Source organism: Bombus pascuorum, chromosome 3 (genome assembly GCF_905332965.1).
Source record: "Bombus pascuorum chromosome 3, iyBomPasc1.1, whole genome shotgun sequence".
NCBI classification, from domain to species: Eukaryota; Metazoa; Arthropoda; class Insecta; order Hymenoptera; family Apidae; genus Bombus; species Bombus pascuorum.
Genome location: NC_083490.1, coordinates 8,507,787 through 8,528,449, shown reverse-complemented (window position 1 = coordinate 8,528,449; position 20,663 = coordinate 8,507,787). Strand labels below are relative to the sequence as shown.

Here is a 20,663-nt window from a genome sequence, read left to right as displayed (position 1 = left end):
AATAAAAAAAGGTATTGTTATCTGTAGACAATGTCATTTGTTTGTAACTTGCTAATGTCAAGCATTCAAATGAAGAAACTATTTGAAACACTTTAAAAAGTTATTGATAATATATTTAAGGAAGAATAATCCTTCCTTTTTCCATTGGAGAATTTCCAAGAATTTCAAGAATTTCCATCCTTTTTCTAATGGTAGCGATAATTTCCTTCTATATGAATAATCACAGAAACAATATGAGAATGTACTATCATTCATTTATTTTAGAGAGAGATTAACTTTATTCATACTTATGAACGAACATTTTCTTTTCGGTAATTTCATTGTGTTCCATTCTCCGTATGTAATTTTTTCTATATATTTCACAGCAAGCATAAAGAGAAATTATGCAAATACGGAGAAGTCTATTATTTACTAATCGTATTAAAAGTGCAACGAGAAAAACTTGAGAATTTTCGCTTGAACTTTTTACTCACTTGTGTATTATGTTGACACGTTGAAGAAACAGGAACAGAAATAAATAAGTTTACATACAGAACAGATAATAATTTTCTGAACTGTACTTTTTATACAATACCTTTAGTGGATCACAAACTCTTACAATAATCTCAGAGCCAAAGCTTTAAAAATAAGCTAACGGATTGCAATAGTTTCAGATAAAACACGGTACGTGCGAATGTTAATGTAGACTGAAACTGGCACGAATGAAGATGAGATGAAAATTGTTTTAAATTGTTAGTACCGGGAACTGCGAGAATTCGTATGTAGAAATTCTTGTCATAAATTCAGTGACTCATAGATCTTTTTCGCGTGTGTCACTACTAGACAAAGAAATTAAGTTATGTAAGATTTCTTAAATCAATAACATATTTCCTAATGCTATTTGTTCTCACGAATAGACCTCCATAATCGTACAGATACTTCAACCTCTGGTTTCCTTCTTATCGAGCTGACAATATATTGAAGGAGGAACGTAGCAACGTACGAATAGGGAAAGAAAGAAAAAGAATATTGTGAGCTATAAAAGTAAAAAGGATTTTTCAATCTTATACCGATTCTTAAATTGTTCATATTTAATTTAATTCATCAACAAAATTTTCATCCGTATTCTATAATATAGCTTCTACCGTGCAGTTATTACCATTGCATTTAACTTACACTTAATATTACACTTAATATTTTTCGCTTTTAGTTGTTTTAATCGCTTATCTTTGTTTCCGAACAATTACAGTTCTTGAAAATAACAACTTTTATCGATACGTTAATGCGTCACATATAATGGATTAATTAGTCCGTCTGCATACGTTGCATTAATTTAGATTAAGCTTATAATTTAGCGGATAAAATATTTTTGAGAATGGACTCTATGATAGCTACAAGATTCCTCGGGAGTTAAATACGTATATCATATTATTATTATAGTATATTTACGATGGAAATTCCATAAGAAATGAAAATAAAATAAGTTGATTTATTATTTTTACAATAGGTACTCCGATTTAAATTCAGTTTTCTTCTTCGTTGTTGCTTCTAGGTAATAATGCCATGGATCGTGAAACTTGTCTTGTTACAAACTAAGACATCGCATTGTGAAAAAATAGATATTAATAGATATGCAAAAAGATGATCTTGGAATGAAGTTTAAGACAATTTTTAGGCAACTTTTTTATTATCATCAGATACGTATCTTGAAACTATTCATTCTTATTCCTCTTATTCATTTTTTCTTAGCTTTAACAGCTGCTAAAATAATTTACATGTTCGAGATACTCTGTATAAGTACATTATTTTAGTATTTCCTTTTGACGATCGATCTTTCTTTCTTCAATTATCAATTTTTATGAGTACACCCGATATTGCGAGTATATAATTAATATATTATAATTTGAGCACCATGCTATATATTTGAAATTGTACATTTTTAAATAAAATCGATATCGCAAATTGTGGATATAAAGGCATATAAATCAAATGAAACTAGGCTTGTAGATTTTAAATATGTTTAATTGATGTTAGGTGAGTTGATACATAATACATTGAATAAATATGTATTCAGAATGAAACAATGCATTTTCACTGTGAATATGTATATCAAGTCGTGCTTTGGTTACAAAATAAATAATCTATTAAATTAATCGCGCATTAAATACTTTAATGAATTAAATACAAAATAATTATATAATGTGCATAAATATTATTGTATATTTAAATATATTTGAATACCTTTGTGGCCAATAATTTCTAATTTTTTATAGTAAAGTATAAATAATTAAATTGCAAAAATATCGGTGCTCTTTCATGTATATTTTTACACACATAAAATTTTATAAACTATATCATCCCAGAAGTAACGTCGTTATTTATAAAATACATACATACAGAAATTTTATAATATGCTTTCGATATACATAATATTTTCTGCCATTTAACTCGTTTAGACTTTAAATGAGAAAATGCAACAAACACAATCGTAAATATTTATGGTATGTACAATATGCATATATTTTAAATGTCAGAAGATATTAATAACGCTAATTACAATTTTGAAACGATGCTTTTGATGAACCATTAACGTTAATTTTCAGTTTGATATGGCATATTATTAAATATTCTACAAATACGAGAGAACCAAAGATACTAAAAAAGGGACAGAAACTTCGAATTTGAACGATAATACTGTTCTTTATTTGAAACAAATTCGTCAAATAACGTACCTTTTTAGTAGTATCAAATAAGTGAAAGGACGATATTACTTATAGGAAGAGCTAATATAATTAGAAATATGAATTACATTCCTCATGTCTAATCTTTTCACATAAGATCAATGATATGTAATTAATATCGCTAATTTATAAATTAAAAGCTATTCTAAATTCATTTCTATCGTATATTACGCATTTATTATGTAACACTTCATTTTTAACATGAAGCTTTCTTTGGTTTCAAAGGAATGTAATTCATCTTTAACAATTACATTTTCATACACGTATTATTTACTTTCAATTATTCCTGCAGTTTTTATCAGATTGTATTTCAATAAACTTAATTCCTCGATCGACTTCCTGTCTACAAATGCATGTGACAGACCTTTGTCGCAAATTAGTTCGTCGTTTGATGGCATCACTCCTTCTATCAATTGCAAATACTTGTCCAAAGGACAAAGTATCTCACATCCAGGTAGTTGAAGTTCTCTTGCTTCGGATGGAATGCCCAAGTAGTTAAGTACCTACGATAATAACGAATAATCGAAGATATATAAACAAGTAGTTTTGAGTAAACCAATGTAGAAGATAAGAGTATAGAGGAGTAGGAGAGGAAGCAATAATATATACAGGAGAACTCTATTTATTTGAATTTATCAGGAGACAAACAGTTTATGTAATTATGTAATTCGGATTCATATAATAGAAGTTCGTCAACTATTCTTATTTTCTGCTTACGTAATACGAGCTCACGTTCACATAAATGTTATCAACTAAAAGAAGTTCAGTTAATCCCATAAAATCTACCCCCGTAACATTACTTTCGACAGATATACGATTGTCCTTTCCGTACTAGATTGATGCGGAGGAGACTATACAGTAATGAGAAGATGACTCGGCTAAGAAAGGGGATTTGATTACTATATGTGTAACATAATTGCATAGACAAGCAGGTAGCATTTGGCCGAAAATTTTTCAACAATGCGGGGCAAAGAGAAACGAAATAGATCAATATTCCTCTTGCCCCTGTGCATTCTGCCGGCAGTATTCTCATCTTTTTACAGCGCAGTAGTCGGATAACTCGTACGAATATCTAAAGAATATTTTTTGTTCGATTAGTTGAGGATTATCTTCGGAAGAGAGTAGTGCACTTTCCATAATCTATCATATTGATTAGGTCGTTTTACTGTATTGTTGAAGATAGAAGGCTTCTTCGAAAAATTCTGCTCGATATAAGTTTGTTAACATTTATATAATAAAATAATAAAATAATAAAATAAAAATAGGCGATTACTTTTTGCACACTTTTCTAAAATTTAATATTATATAATCCTTAAGGGATTAATGGGACATTAACTAAAATTTCATTCGAATAAATAGAGTTCTACTGTATTAAGTAATGTTAATAAGATAGGTTACTAAATAAAGATATAGTAGGAAATAGGGAATAAAAATAATGTAAATGAGAGAAGTTGAGCAAATGGGAGAAGTGAAAGGATAGTATTGATAAATGCAGTGTACATATACTACTAGTTAGAATTCTATAGACGAAGCTAATTTCTTAGTCGCAAGGCTGAAGATAAAGAATATTATTTAGCAAACTAAAAAAGAATGTAAAAATTATTTCACGGCAAATAATATTAAATATCTTGAATAAAGATTTTCTCGAAGTAGTAGAACATTAATTTAAAGCTGTTTAATCACTAAGAAAATTATTACCGTGGAAGATAATAACTTTCTATATAAAACTCTTGTATAATGATCATTTTTTTGGAATATGATACAAAGATAATTACATACAATATTACTATGCCAGTATAGCATTGACTCGTTGCAACATTGCATCACGCTCTCGCAGCAAATTGTATACGTTGCATATGTTTTATTGAAAAAAAGAATCTATTAACGAGGGGAGTAATTTTCTGAGAATTATCTCGGTTCTTTCACTACTTAAATGTATCAGAGGCTTCATATTGTAGAATAGAATAATTCATTCGATAATTATTTCCTTTGATGTGTCATACTGTCATATTAATGAGATCTGATGTCTCATATTATCCGTATAAATCAAATTCATTTAAACATAGTCATATTTGGTATAAGTTCTATTCGCTAGACCTCGGCAATTTGACAAGGATAATAAAATAATTGCGAACTAAAAGCTATAAAAATTGTATTCTTATTTTTGATGATTCATAGCTAATCGAGATATGATGAGTAAGAAATAACTCAAAGTGCCGGAGCAATTTCTATGAATGGCAGAACTAATTCCACGTGTATTAACAAGGCGTTTATTAATTGCAATTCTTCACGATTATTTATATAAATATATACTTTCCAGCTATTATTAGAGTCAAAGGTTGAAAAATATTTTTAAGTGAGTTAATATTTTCAATTTAAAAATTTTCTAAAATATTAATCTTTTAGCGTAGCTGTTAAATTTACACTAATTCGCTATCTATATCTATCATATTCACTATATACACCGTACTATACACTATCGAAGATATTCCGTATCTAAATTCTTCAAACACTCTTCGTACAACAATCAAATGAATATCTAGCGTTGATAAATTTATTAATTAGCGACTAGCGTTAAAAGTTGATTATACGAAATATGAATATAAAAATAACATAGGGTTTTCAAACTTTTAATGAGCAATAATTCACGTTATCACAACTATAAAAGTATCGAAGAATTAATGTTAACTTTAAATATGTTTGCAATATTGTATGCACATGTAGATATATCAGAGGAAGCAAAGAAAATGAGAATATTAATGAGATCAGCTACTAATACATTTTCTGATCGTTGACTTTAAACTTTGGTCGTTAATAAATAAGATATTCGTTTGCTATCGTCGTTAAAAGTCAATATTTATAAGAATATCATAAATTGATATCGGCACCGGCATTAATTCGATGATACGCTGTCTTTGGAAATATTACTTTCATATAAAAATGTGAATGTGGCTTATGCACGTCTCATTACGTACCTTTACGTAGTAAGCGTTGTTGTTTTGATGAAGTTCCAATATAACAGAACTGGAATATTCGGGAACGTGTGGATAAAAAACTCCAAGAGCGTGCAAAACGGCGGCAACGTTGCTTTCGTGTCCACTAAATAAATTAATTTTTCGTTCTCGATTTTGTGCACCGGTTACATGATTTAACATATGCCTTGTAACGATCCGGAGGAACGGACCTGAAATTGAAGTGGCAATTTAAATTATAAAATCGAAGGAACACGATACAAAACAATGATGGCAATTGGAAAGTGCAAGCTCGATAAATCAGCGTGCAAACGATTTATTAATAACTAAAAATTTTATAATTTGACGAAATAATAAAATTAGAATATATTCGACATGAAGTGGTACAAAAGGTGCATTTCAATAGCTTATAAAAATGTGAAGTTTATATATGTAATAATAATTGATATTATAAACAACAATAAAATGCACTGAAGTTGGACAAAAATGTAGAATAACAATGGGCAGAATTATAGTTTGACAGCGGTTACGTTTAAAATAGTTATACTACTACGAGACTTATAGCAGAAGATAATTAGCAAGTTTAGGCTCAATGAATGTGCAAATACAAATTATATTACCTCCGTACAATCTTTTCAACAGAGGAGTCGAATTAGCGATGTTATACGAAAATATCGTTGCATTCAATAACTCTCCATTTGGAAATATTGCGTGTGACCATTCTGGTAAAGTAAGACCGAGAGAACTCTCGGCCATCAGTGTGTGATATATGTAATACATATCCCATGGAGTAGATATGTTTTTACCAGTCCACTCTGTTAATTGTCTCATAAGATTGCTATATTTTCCAATTTCCTGTTTTCCCGCCGGTGACTGCAATACTCTATTGTATTCGATCGTAAACCTGTAATCAATAAATTAAAATTATAGAAAGAGAAAAATTAAGTAAATTTTACATACTACGCTTACTACGTTTTTCTGTAAGAATAACATACATAGAATTGCATAATATTTCCATAAATTCTACGATAATTTTGATACTTATTTGGATAATAGCAATTTTTATTGTATAAAAAATGGGCTTATATATAATTATCTGATCCTATCACTAATTCTAAGTATAATTTGTATATCGAACAATCTTTAATTTCTTTAATTACATACAATATTACTATGCCAGTATTCAGTTGTAATTCTTTAATTACAACTGAAATTTTATTTATTTATTAAATTGTCGTTCTCGTTATCCTTTTTTCTTTCAGAAAACTTTTTAAATATCGAATTGTAATACGATGTTATTATTATATAATTAGATTGTGACTTACAAAAGACAATCCTCTGGCAGAAAGAGATTATCCTCGTAGCGTCGTAAATATTTCGCAGGAATAGGTTGCCAATTTAGATCGTGATTCCATTGTTGTAAATTAGATGGCGGGAAGAGACCAGCGAGAACGAGTTGCAAAGACATTTTCGTTCTGTCATAATCTGAACTGATAGCCGAGACAGCTTCGCTTCTATAAACATCTCCGAGGAAGTGACCGTACCTCTGTCTCAAGAATTGTCCCAGTACATATTCTCTCATTTTGCCATTCTAAAATTCACATAAAATCAACTTCCTTTTTATCAAAAATCCCTCAAGCTTTTCATGTATATATAATATTATCATGTAATGCATCAAAACTGCTTCGTATTCACTTTTTTTTTAGATTTAAGATTTGTCTTACGCGATAAATGCCATCAATGATGTTTGTCACGTAAAACAAAATTAAACGACTTAAATCAAAATCATTATGGATCACCTACGATTCAAGAGTACTAAACGAGGGTTAATAAAATAGATGGAAATATTAAACTCTTACTCGTTTGAACAGGTCATCAATCTTTTATTCCTTTAAACTATGTGTTATTAATATTCAAATTAAATTTTAGTATCAAGGACTAAAATCTTTAACGATCAATTGCAATTACCAGGAAGATGCTACTGCTTATAATGTTCAAGCTAAAAACTGTTCAAGGAACGATAAGAATACTCACGTTAGTTAACTGGCCTCGACCCATTGGATAAAAAGGATTATTCAGGTAAGGGTCGTTTGGATATTTTTCATCGTTAGTGGCATCAGGTGTCCTATCGCCATGACGGAATAACTGGAATTATACAAGGTACGTGTAAGAACCGTGATTAAGCTTTCCTTTTAACTGATTTCGCTTTTTCACGAATGCCCCGTAACATTTGAATCACTCAAATTCGTATTTCATTTAAAATAACTTCAAATACTTGAGATTGATCTAGAATTATCGCGAGTAAATTGTTTCACGAAGAACCGAAACATATTATCAAAAATTTCGAGCACTGTGTTGCTTATTTTAACTTGAAATTATTCAAAATTCGACATAAATTCTGAACAAAAACGCACAGTTCGCGCTTGTCGAATGTCTCGTGACTAGAAAACGCGCTAAGTATAAATAACCGTAGTTTTTACCACATTCACTAGTTTGAGCTCTGCTTGAACAGTTGTGATACCAATTATGGCAGCCAAAGCCACGACCATGTATATCGATGAGAAATTCTTGAAATAATTAAACGAAATCATTGTTCGTGTTCGACCTGGAAGCAGTAAAAATGTTCGAATGAAATTTCTTTCATTAGTGAAATAATTATCATCGTTCGAGTTGGATAAGCAGTAAGAACATTCTGTAAATATTTTCAAATGTTTGAACATTTTCTTTAGATATCTTTATATCTAAATTGTCCCTATATAGTTCTCGTAAATCGTCCAAATACGGTAGCATTTACCGGTTATCGGTGAGAATTTTAAGGATACAACATGTTACATTTGTTGATCAAATAAACAGCGTGATAAATCAAACAGTTAATAGCCAGAAAGACAGTGAAGTACTAACGGACAGATTGAAGAATGGTCTTCTGCATATCGTTGCGCGAAAATGTTAATTTTTAAGTGTATACTATTTTGTAAGCTATGCGAAGCAATGGTTTAGCAAAAACCGGTATCTTATATTCATGGAATTTGTTATCTAAATAATGGAGAAAAATCTTAACGTTTTCTGCATAAAGAAACTACCATTTTCATAGAAAAATTGTACTAACATTTTTATTATTAGATACCATTATATCCACAAAGTTTTATCTATATTTATCGATAATAACTTTTAATATATATATTTTTTAATTTTAGTAATATATATCTTATAATTTAATAATAATTCTCAATATATATAACTCAAAAAAAGTTGAAGAAAAAAATTTGTTAAAGTAATTAAACAAAAAATAGTCACACAATTAATCACATAATAGATCTCTTATCTTTAAGCCGATTTTAACTAACACTATCACTTCACTCTTTTTTTGTACTAGTATAGTGATGAACTGAGATACACGATTCACTTACATCTGCACAATTTAAATACCTATCGTAATGGTACACTGCGACAAAGATTAATATTACTGTAGTATCGATTGTGACACCAGTCAGTGAAATACTGGTCATGTTGCCTATGTGCAAATGATTTTAAAGGACAGTAGTACGTCAAACGGACATATCTTTCTGTGGAACGGTTTCACAATTGCTTATTTCGGTGTCCTTAGAATATGCACGGTATTTATACGAAATGGAAGTCCCCATTTTCACATTACATGCGAAACACATCACCTCTGGGCCTTCATCATATAACTACACGCAGGACGAATTGTCATGGGAATTAGCAGGATCACCATCCATCAGGATATAGAAATATTTCCTATTGGATCATTCCTTTTCCTTATGTACCTTTTACCTTGAATCGCCACATATTTTACAGATAGGTATACAGGGAAACTAATTAAGAAGTACTATCTAAAGTACCTGGTTTCCTTTTACTTGATGGAAAAACGTTTTAAGAATGAATTATGACTATAATTACTACAAACGTAATATTACAAAGATACCATTTTGGGTCTTTTCTTGTCTTTCATACATTAAACTTGATAAGTTAAAGTTAAAATATCTAATAGTAGGTAAGTAGCTGAAGTATTAAATATAGTAGATAAGTTAATGGTTTTTCGGCATAAATAAGTTAATTTTTTTCTGTAAGGAGTGTTCAGTATGTTATAAAATAAGTGTTATTTAAAATACTCAAGGTTAGCTTGATATCTCAGAAAGTATAATCCGATGAATCCCTTGAAATGCTATATCATTCATTTAATACGTTTTTCAATAAAACCAATAGATAACGAGTTATTTTATATAGTAATTCTTAACTCACTCTGTATACATACTTGTTGATATTGCACATTGGATAGCGTTTAAAAATTACCTTTAATAAATGTCTAATGGTACAAACGATATGGAAATTTGCTGTTGGATTATATTTATATACACAGTAACTACTAAAAGTATTTGCAAATATTCTTATTTTCCAATGAAGTACTTTCTTTTATGAGATTTCACATTTCACTTTTAGTGTCAAAATTTCATAATCATATAAAGATATTGCTAAACGATACGCAGTTTAATATACTTGGACCGAATTAATCAATATATAGATACTATCTATACAATATATATATAATATATATATAATAAGATAAATACAGTCGTGTACAAATACTTTTTGTATCCACCATTAGATAAATAGTGTGCTATAACGAATCGAAAAATAGTGAAATAACAAAATATGAATCTGGTTTAGCATTTCCATATAAATAGTGGAGCAAAAATGTTTTTGTAATACGTGTATCTGAATATTTCGTTTGTATAATTGATTTATTCTAGTCGTATATAACAGGCATAATGTTAAGGAACGAAACCAAATAGTATGCAAAATGCAGTTGTCTCAAAGTCTAATAACTTGTACATTTTAGTGACACTGAGTGTCAACCTTTCTATAGTCTTATCTGATATTTTGTTCAATTCTTAAGCTTTTGGAGACAAAAGTAACTTATTGTACGCTATTTAATATGTCGAAGAACACACGAAAAGAGAGAAAGGAAAGAGAGATATTAGGACTCAGTTCTTATAAGATATAGGAATTATTCAGCAATTGTTCGTGCATACTTTCTCGCAATATATTGATAATAATGACACAGCGAATATCTTATTCTTGGAAAAACTTATCGTTTCTATTGAATTGGTATTTCTATAAAGGTGATTCATGATAGTGAGATATATATCAAGAGTTACTAGTACAAATAAATAGAAATTATATCAGATTTATAATTACAAAATTTATATAAATAGAAGCACGATTTTTTAGACTGATTCTTTCTTAATCGCGTGTTAATAATCAGATAGAATATTACATTAATGTAATTAATCAATTTCTATTTCATTACATTTTGTACTATCATTAATTGGCTTTAATTGATTAAACTTAAACGCAACACGTATAGCTTATCGCACAGTATTGCACCTTTTTTATTATTATAGAAGAAGAATGCTATATAGAAAAAGTTGTACTATATTCTTCTTCTTCAAAGATCACTTACAGTTATCTTATGTATAAAAGGTAGGTGACCGGAAAAATATCTACCATTTAATATATTAAGAATTAAAATTCAGTTGTATGTTATGTTTTTAATGGAAATGATTATGTTTAAGAATACAATGTTATCTTGTTGGTCTATTTCATATACTCTGGATAAAAAGTATAAACTATTTTTAGTCTACATGTAAAAAATAGCGAAGGTTACTTTCCATAATCATATGTTCAACATTTAGGTCAATAATTTAAAGAGAAAAAATAAGACCTTAGAAAAACATATTTATAATACAAATATACTACAATTTTCTGTAATAATTGAAGCCGATCTCAATTGAATATTTTCGCTAATCAATTTAATATTAATTATCATCGTAATTTCTTTCCACCGATATGGTATATTTATGGTATAATTTAACATATCGAAATATATTCGAAATCATCATATCATGATCGTTAACAACGTGTAATCTTTAGTAAATTTGATTTACTCTGTAAATTAACAATTGTACTGTTGGATATTTTAAGGAGCGTAAGGATATAGCACAATTGCAACTACACGTACAAGCAATTGTGTAATTCTTTCGAAGCTTTGGAAAACTATAAAATCACGTAATCGGTTCGATCATTAGCTGAATCGTTAAACCATAAAATTTGCAGTTACTTAGAAACGATATTCATGAAAGATCGTACGATGATAAGTCGAGGATTTATACGAAAAATTAGCCTGCGATTTTGCGGATACGAACTCGTAGTTACATAAATTCCGGTAGAATAATGAATACGAAACGAATACATTATACCTGTGTGACTGATATTTGATACACGATCAACAAAATCATTAATTTTCTCGCGGCAAAGACACGTTGTCGCCTTCCTGGTTCTCTTCGCGTGTAATTATAAATAATCAGACGATTGTGTGCGAAAATACGAAACTATAGCGTAAACATGATATATATAAAAACTAGGTGAAGGAAAAAAAACGCGGTATTTAATTATTATTTGCAAGTTTTAGTATTAGTTATTTTTCCACCGTATTTTTAAGACAACGTGAATATTAAGAGTACACGATTGTTTCGAATTACTTTTGTAATAATACGAGTAAATGATAAATATATTAAAATATAATAGCAATTATTTAAGAAATAAAGAATAAAGATTTTTTTAAAGAATTTTTTTACTTAGGAATGAAGAGAATAGATTTACAAGAAAGGAATATAGTTTAGAGAATTCATTAAATATTACTCTTAAGTAGTATTAAATAGAATTGCAGTAGCACAGGGTGAAATTTTTAATATAAATAGCTTAGAATTGTATTAAATTATTCCGTTCATACGAACATTCACCAAAAGTTATCTTTTCATTTCACGAAAGAATCTCCCGAAATAATGTTAAGTATATCGAGAATAATTCAGTTGTATGCATGTACTCTTTGTTCTCTGTATCATTGTTATACGCGCTTCATTATTATGTTCCATTGTTATCAGTACAAAATGCTTGCTACTGTACATAAAAAGTTATTATCGTGTCTAAACGAAAGTAGTAATCTACAGACGAAAAGAAAGAAGAAAATTTGTATTTATCAAATCCTTATCGATATGTTAGCACTAGAAAACATTGAGAAGATTTTAAGAAGAAGCTGATCACTAGTATTAATAACAAAAGAATAACAAACTTTCGTTCGATATTTTTAATTGCTTGCTCTTCGTGGTTAATATTGAACACAAGAAAATATGAATCTAACACACAATTTCTTCATGATGTTTGAACGAAACGTCTACTTTCAAATATTATGGAGAAACGTATGCACTTTTAAAGAATTGACGTCTTACCTTTGTTTCCAGTTCAAATATCAACTGACGCCGAGCGTGGATTTGGAATTGATATATGTACAGGCAGGTTTCTAGCGCAACGTTCCAAATATTGCGTGTGAAATGTGAAAAAGTAAACTTTATCAAGCGCTAAGTTACACACATTCCTTGCATTTAAATGTTCAGTCTTGTTGATAGCTTACTTGCGTACTAATCGCAACACGAGCGCAGAAATGTATTATCTCAACAATTATTCGACCAGTAACTCACGATGCTATCGTTAAATTGTTCGCGGTAAATATAAATTTGTACAATACTTAAACAAAAGAAATTAACCTTGTTGAACAAGATTAAGTTTCGAAATTTAATTTAAAAATAAATCGACGATGATAACAGATAATATCATATCATAGTCGAAGTAGGGAGGATGAATTTCTTGTTTGACGTAGTCTTCATAAAGATAACTGAAATATGCTAGTTTTAATCTAAGTATGAACACATTAAGAAATGGTAATATATCCGTTATTATAGCGTACCATGCATGTTTAGCACGTGGTCGTATGTTTTATCACGTGAACACAATCTTCAAACCTGAAAGTAGATGATAAGGTTTATGATTTGTGCTGTCACCAAACACGTTCCACTGATATGCGGAAAACTGGTTTGTGGAAACCCGGTTACCGATAAACAAAATGATCAGAAGAAATTTATATGGTTTTAATCATTTAGAGAAAGTCAAGTTGAAATAAAATTTGATACCTTTCTCTTTTGAACAACTATTAACAAACATGATACCTGAAAATCAAACGAATCAACATATTGAACGAGTTGTAATTAATGACGATTGTAGCGAAATAATTTTTTGTCTTATGGAGAAATGTTAGACAATAGAATTTCTATATTTATGTTATAGTAATATAAAAGTTAAAAAGATATTTTCCAATATCATTGTTAATTAACGCTAAGAATATACGATTCATAGACGTTAATTAGCAAAAATTACGAAGCATCGCCATCGAAAATTATGATTAATTTATAAATATAAGTACGCAATATGAAAATATGGAAAGTAATGAATTAATCACGTATTATTGATCAGTCTCTATGCACTGAGTTTCTATTAAGCATATGTCATGTTCGTTAATTATTATTTAACTAAAATTTATTATTAGAGTTTATTCTCTACGTATTTTTTTCTAATTTAATTTGGTTTTTCATTTGGATGAACATATATATAATTAAATATGTAAGTACTCTTATTGAAATAATTGTCTGTCGGAATCGGAAAGCATATTCAAAATTTTATCAATAAGAAATAATAATCATTTAAATGATTATAAAAGTATGTCTCTACAAGTCGATTTATTTGTTCCTCTTAAATATATTTATCCTATTATACTGCATATCTAATTTGTATCTAATGGATACATTAAAAAATAATAAACATATGACATGCATATTCAGAAAAATGTATTTTTATATTTTTCTGCGTATACAATATAAACGTAGTTAAAAATTTCTTTATTTGAAGTAAATATATATATTTAGGATCATACAGAGATTAGATTGCAAAATATTATTCATCGATTCCAAGAGTTATTAATTGCAAACGATATAATTTATCAACATTTCTACCTCGATATGCTTGTGAAATATTGTAGTCTATTTTCAACTCGGACGTCTAATTTTTCGAAAAGAAAGTTGTTCCATCCCTTTGATCGGATGCACTTCATTGTGAATTGTTCTGTGTTAAAATAAAAATTCTTACTCGATAGACCAAATAAATCATGAAGCATCATGATTGCACCCCCTATTAAAAAGTTCATTTTATGTAAATTATGCGTTATCTGATACAAATAACAAAAGTGATATAGTGGAGGTTATCGTTCTTGATATTATAAACGTACGCTCTTTAATTTAGGAGATTTATTATCATAAATAGAAACAAATTTATCGATCAGCTTTTAATCGACTATTTACAATTCTTACAACTGTTTTATCGAACAAATTACTACGACTTACCCCACAGGATCTATAACAAAAATAGTTTATAAATTCAAAGGATAGATCTAGTTCTAAGAAAGTTAGTGAAATCGCCAATAAGTTCTTGTTCTTCCAATATCCACAATGAAAATGTCATGGGTTCTTGTATTATAAAAGGTGGAATTTATGATTCACTCGAGCCAACTAATATTGTTTTCAAGCTATAGTTTTCACGTATTATGTGATATCGTCAGAATTCAATTGAAGGATGAATGATCTTTTGAAGAAAATATTGGAAATACAATTTTAAAGTGACACAACGAAAATGACACAGAAATCACGGTAGAGAAATCTTCGAATACGTTGTTCGTCAGAAGCATGATCCCATAAAAATGATAAATTCTATCGTAATTAATTCAAATCAATTCCATCGATTCAAACTCGCGTTAATAAAACGAAAACGTGAAAATAATAATATTAGGGGAAAAAATGCCGGTAAATTAAAAACGCTGTAAATTAAAAAAGCAACAAACAATCAAGACATTCTTACTTTGAACTGCGATATCTCCCATAAATCGGTGATAAACTCATACCATGGTATGTCACAAGATTAAACAATTTCGATCGAATACGCTTTCATTTTATAAGATCCGTGATCTTTTGATTACGAAGCTTTATAACTGGAAGCGTACTGATTGCCAGGAATTGTACAAAGCCCAGTAGATCGCAACCAGTGATAAGTTGACGATTCCACGCGAAGGTTACCGATTAAATTTATACACGGCTGATGTACGAATGCTCGGGGACACCATCGAGAAATACTTTATCTAATTGCTATCATCACACCAAGAAGCAGACACTGCGACGCTGTTACCATGGGAAGTTAGAACAAGTGTCAGCATCACAAATGTATCTGCGGTGAACACAAAAGCATCGACAGGTAGATAACTGCCTATAAACACGCCGGTAATATTTCAAGGCATCTGTCGGTCTAATAATTAATCGTGTAGTTATCTATTCAAGTAAATCATATTCTATTGTTAACGAAAGACTAAAAGTGAAACGACTTAGAAAAAATATTTACTTCTTTTGTTCCCCTTAAATGAACGGAACATTCCTCTTAATTTGGAAAGGTAAGATAGAAATATGGAAAAAATAAATACGATAGCGTCGCGAGAGACGAAAATGAAACTGTAAGAAATAAAATCTTAATTAAAGTCGAATGGTTTTTAGGGATTTGTGTCGTGAAATAAGAATCGAAAGAACTGAAGATGAAAGTGGTAGTATCAGTTCTAAGCATACTGTATATCGTAATAAGATCTACCGAATGTGTACCAGAATTGCAGTTAGTGCAGATCGTAAGGATCAGGATATTGAAATAAAATAAAAATTGCATGAAACCAAATGCGTTTCGCTAAAAACTTTCCTATTTGTTTTTCTTTTACTTTAATTTTATTTTATTCTTCTTTAAAAAGCGGGAACCTAACAGAATGAGCTGCTATAACACTCGAAATAATTTTTCAGGTATTCGCTCATAAAACGCACGCTCCAATTTTGGATTTGATAGATAACAAAGACACGAATTTACCACGGAGTTTAACTTACGAATACTTTAACGCAGCTCCACTCGGTATGCCTAACGTAAGTTCCTTTCCTTCTTTAAAAAAAAAAAACTGATAAATTAAAAACGCCCTATTAAAGGAAGTTCAGTACTGACCTTCATTAGTAGATAAAATTAAAATATAATTTTAGAAAATATGTCAGCTAATTACATATATTCATGCTTTATCTATGAGTATATGTAGACATTAACATTGATAACGAGCTCGTTTATGTAATGAATTTTATTTTCAACAGAAAACAGCGATGTTAAAATTACATATTAAGGCAATCGGATATTTTTGTCAATTTCTTTTTAAAAGAAAAGAAATCAATCATTTCTGGTTAAAATTTTCGTCTTTTATTATATTTATTTATTTCTTATATTATATTATTTATTATTTATTATTATATTATATTGTTATATTATTTATTTATTAATTATATATATATATTTATTTATTATATAAATATTTCGTCTTTTAGTCATCCAGAAATTTATTTACTTGGTCGGTGAATAATTTTTAATTTGTTTTATTAGAATATTCCTCCATTGCTTTCATAGCCGAATTCTTACCATTAGTGTTGAGTATCTTCTGTATAAAAAATCTCCTGGAAATCTAAACAAATATTTATTGTTCTTTGATCGAAATTCTTAAAACAATCTTCGTACCGTGCGTGTGGATACAGCAATTGATCCAAAAACTATTATATCGTTTTCATAACTCTTTTTATAATTTACATTTACTATACAGTTAACGATACAACTTTTTGATGAATCTACAAATTGATATTTATCTTATATTTACTTAGCGCTTTATGAATTATACAAATTTTTATAAAAATTTGATAGAAATAGCATTACAGATTATCATACGATATTTCAAATTACACGCGAATTTCTTTTTATACATTGAAAGATATTTGTTCATTAAATGAAAGTTGTACTTTGAACGACTATCAATAGTGACTCAGTCAATATGACAAATCAAATATCTAAGTCAACTTTAATGATTTTGCAAATTTATCAAACAGACAAATACTCCATAGAATCGTGGAGATAATTTAAATCTATGATCAATCATGATCTTTCGATCCTTTGAAATTTATCCTGATCGAAATTTTTTGGAAGTATCTTTGTATCGTGCGTGTGGATAATACTTGATTTAACATTTTTATTTGTTCTACTACTTGATTTGAAAGCATAATATAAGTTAAGAGCATGACGAATGATAACCCTAGATTAATCTTATTTAACAGGCCAGCATGCTTAACATGTATAATCTAGGAGTCCATTTACGAAAGGAGTACGGTGAATTTTTGGGCGATGTTTATACGTCTGAGACGATGAAAATGCAAACGGCCGAATATCCATTGTCGATGCTATCTGGTCAATTAGTAAATGCAGGTCTTTGGCCTCCAGCAGAAATTCAAAGGTGGAGCGCCGATATAAAGTGGCAGCCAATACCCACAGGTAAAGATTCGTAGCATTTTCATTCATTTCTCATTTGTCAATTTCTATCAAATAATGAAATATTCGAACAAGTACTGTCCTTAGTTCGGTACTAAAGAGAATTAAGGTACTAAAGAAGTATTAAAGAGAATTAAGGGAAACATGTCAATTTCGTTCAAGAGAGAGTGATACAATGTTGGACCTCGTATATCCAAATGGAAATAATTTCTTTCTGACAGTGAGACGATGTGGATCCTTATATATCCAAGAAATTTTGAATCTCATCTGGAATGTGCCTCTACTAGTCTTATTCATCGAATACAACATAATGTCATCATTAGACTGCGGATAGCCAATTTAATGGCAAATTTATATTTTTACTAAGATATAGATAAAGAAGTGGAAGCTACGAAAAAATTTATTTCTCCCCTAAATATCAGAACAAGTACTATATTTTGGATATTTTATACGTTTTTGCATATCATAATCATTCTGTGGATTTTTGCATCTTTAAGTTCCTCACAAATACATAGACATTCGCAGACTACTCGTTATTATATTTATTGTGATCTGTATAAAATTTATTCAAGACATATTAAATACTCCAGACAAGATATTAGGTACTCTGTATAGAAGCCTATAAAATCTATTTAAAAATATTTATTATCGAATGGCGAAAAATTTTTTAAGAAGAAGCTTACGAAGTCATAGATGATAAAACGTGTAATTCTAGTTAAATATTTTTTAACTTTCGCTACAAATTTTTCAAACATCCTAACAAACGAGCCTGTGAAAAATTCGTAAAGAAAGTGTAATAAGTAAACGATATAGAAAAAATATTGTAATTTATCAATTTTGTAGATTACACCGTCGCACAGGAAGATACTTTATTAATGGGAATACAGTGTCCGAATTTCATTCTCGAAATGGAAAAAGTGCTGAATATGACTCAAGTGCGAGATAGAGTATCAGATTATTCATCTTTGTTCGATCATATATCTCGGTCTATTGGAATAAAAGTTCAACGACCATCGGAAGTGGCTTTGCTATATGCTGTCCTTGAGACAAAAGTAAGATATTTAAATGAACAACTTCTTGTAAAATTGAACATGAACGAACATGATGTATAATCGATACGTTCCTATTATTAGTCATATTTGAAACAAAAATATCGCAATGTAAAAGCTTTTTGAGGTAAAATGTACATCGTTTATAATGCTTAACTTCGATAGTCTTTCGTTATTTTTTAAGTCAGATTATATCGCCGTCGGATTATTATTGACGACAAGTTCAAAGTGTCAAGCGTATCACGTGCGTCGGTTAAATGAACCTTAGAGAACATAAGTGAAAATAAATGTTATTGCAGGCTGACTTAAAACAATCGCTTCCGCACTGGGCGAAAGACATTTTTCCTGATGGAGCAATGTACACTGTGTCGTTGTTGGAATATGATGTCCTTTGGCAAACCTCATTACAAAAGCAATTAAATGGAGGAACGATTCTAAAAGAAATTTTAGCAAATTCGCTGATGTATATCAATGGACAGATTCCTAAACAACGAAAGCTCATGATGTATAGCGGCAATGAAAGAAATATCGTTGGTGTTTTGAAAGGCCTAAATCTATGGTCGCCACATATTCCTAACGAAGCCGCCTCTGTGATATTCGAACTGTACTTTGACAATGAAACAGAAAGTCACGGAGTGAAGGTATACATATTCTTACATTATTATATTTTATTACGAGATTCGTAAAATAATTTTATTAAAAGTTAAAATATATTTTCGACAATAATTATAAAATACGATGATAGTGCTGTTTACTTAAACAAAATAAAAACAAAATAATAGTCAATATGGAATAATTAAGAATGTGACATACATATATTCAAAAGAGAGAAAGACATAACAAAAGATTTTATGTAATAGTTAATTAAAAAACTTAGTTTAATTTTTATTAATCGATAATATTATTAACAGTGTAATTTTCCTAATTACTTTAAGCATTTATGCATACATAATAACTCCTATTAATTATCAAAAACGATATTAAAATTATTATTATTTCAGATTAATTACTATACGGGAGTAGATGGTATCACTCTCTCTTTGAAAATGCCAAATTGTACAGAAATTTGCCCGATTAAAACTTTTTTGTATTCGATAATGGATCTGTTACCGCAAAACGCAGAACGATTATGTAACTGGAAAAAGATTGATCTTCCTATAACACTAGATAATGCTATTTATAGTAGATCTGTATCGCATACATTGAAAAGTATTACATTTACGTTGTTATTCGTTATTACTTTACTAGTAATTAATTTGTATTAATCAATTTAGATTCATCGCAAGAATTCAAATAATTTTAGAAAACTTTTTAAAACATCTCTCTCTCTCTCTCTCTCTGTAATCTTTTGTTCTCAACATTGAAATCTCAATATATTTAATAACTGTTTATATTAATATAGTCATTGTATAGGTAATTGAAATATATAAAATATGATATATTGAATACGTAGATATTATAATTTACAAATAGTTGTGAAATTTTAATGAAAATTGTATAAATCAAATAAAAAACATACTAAATGCTTTAATATTTAAAATGTATTTACTATATACAAAATATTATAAGACTTTTATATACAT

The 20,663-nt window shown here is 29.2% G+C and overlaps 2 protein-coding genes across 3 annotated transcripts; one reads left to right on the top strand and one right to left on the bottom strand.

Annotated features, from left to right (window-relative positions):
• Positions 1-2,280: 2,280 nt before the first annotated feature.
• Positions 2,281-15,636, bottom strand: LOC132905278 (venom acid phosphatase Acph-1-like). The gene is made up of 7 exons (XM_060956430.1): positions 15,512-15,636; positions 8,173-8,297; positions 7,727-7,837; positions 7,018-7,283; positions 6,313-6,596; positions 5,696-5,904; positions 2,281-3,223 (listed from the first exon to the last, which is right to left on the bottom strand). Exons 1-7 carry the CDS (start codon positions 15,531-15,533, stop codon positions 2,987-2,989), a joined length of 1,254 nt encoding a protein of 417 aa, XP_060812413.1. The 5' UTR covers positions 15,534-15,636; the 3' UTR covers positions 2,281-2,986.
• A 47-nt stretch (positions 15,637-15,683) lies between these two features.
• LOC132905279 (venom acid phosphatase Acph-1-like) lies at positions 15,684-20,620 on the top strand. Of its 2 annotated transcripts, XM_060956431.1 has the most exons (8): positions 15,684-15,901; positions 15,985-16,094; positions 16,195-16,319; positions 16,486-16,602; positions 17,821-18,034; positions 18,875-19,083; positions 19,380-19,721; positions 20,082-20,620. In XM_060956431.1, exons 3-8 carry the CDS (start codon positions 16,233-16,235, stop codon positions 20,343-20,345), a joined length of 1,233 nt encoding a protein of 410 aa, XP_060812414.1. In that variant the 5' UTR covers positions 15,684-15,901; positions 15,985-16,094; positions 16,195-16,232; the 3' UTR covers positions 20,346-20,620. The 2 variants fall into 2 exon arrangements, with proteins under 2 accessions (XP_060812414.1, XP_060812415.1); XM_060956432.1 differs by lacking the exons at positions 15,985-16,094; positions 16,195-16,319.
• The last annotated feature ends 43 nt before the right edge of the window (positions 20,621-20,663 follow it).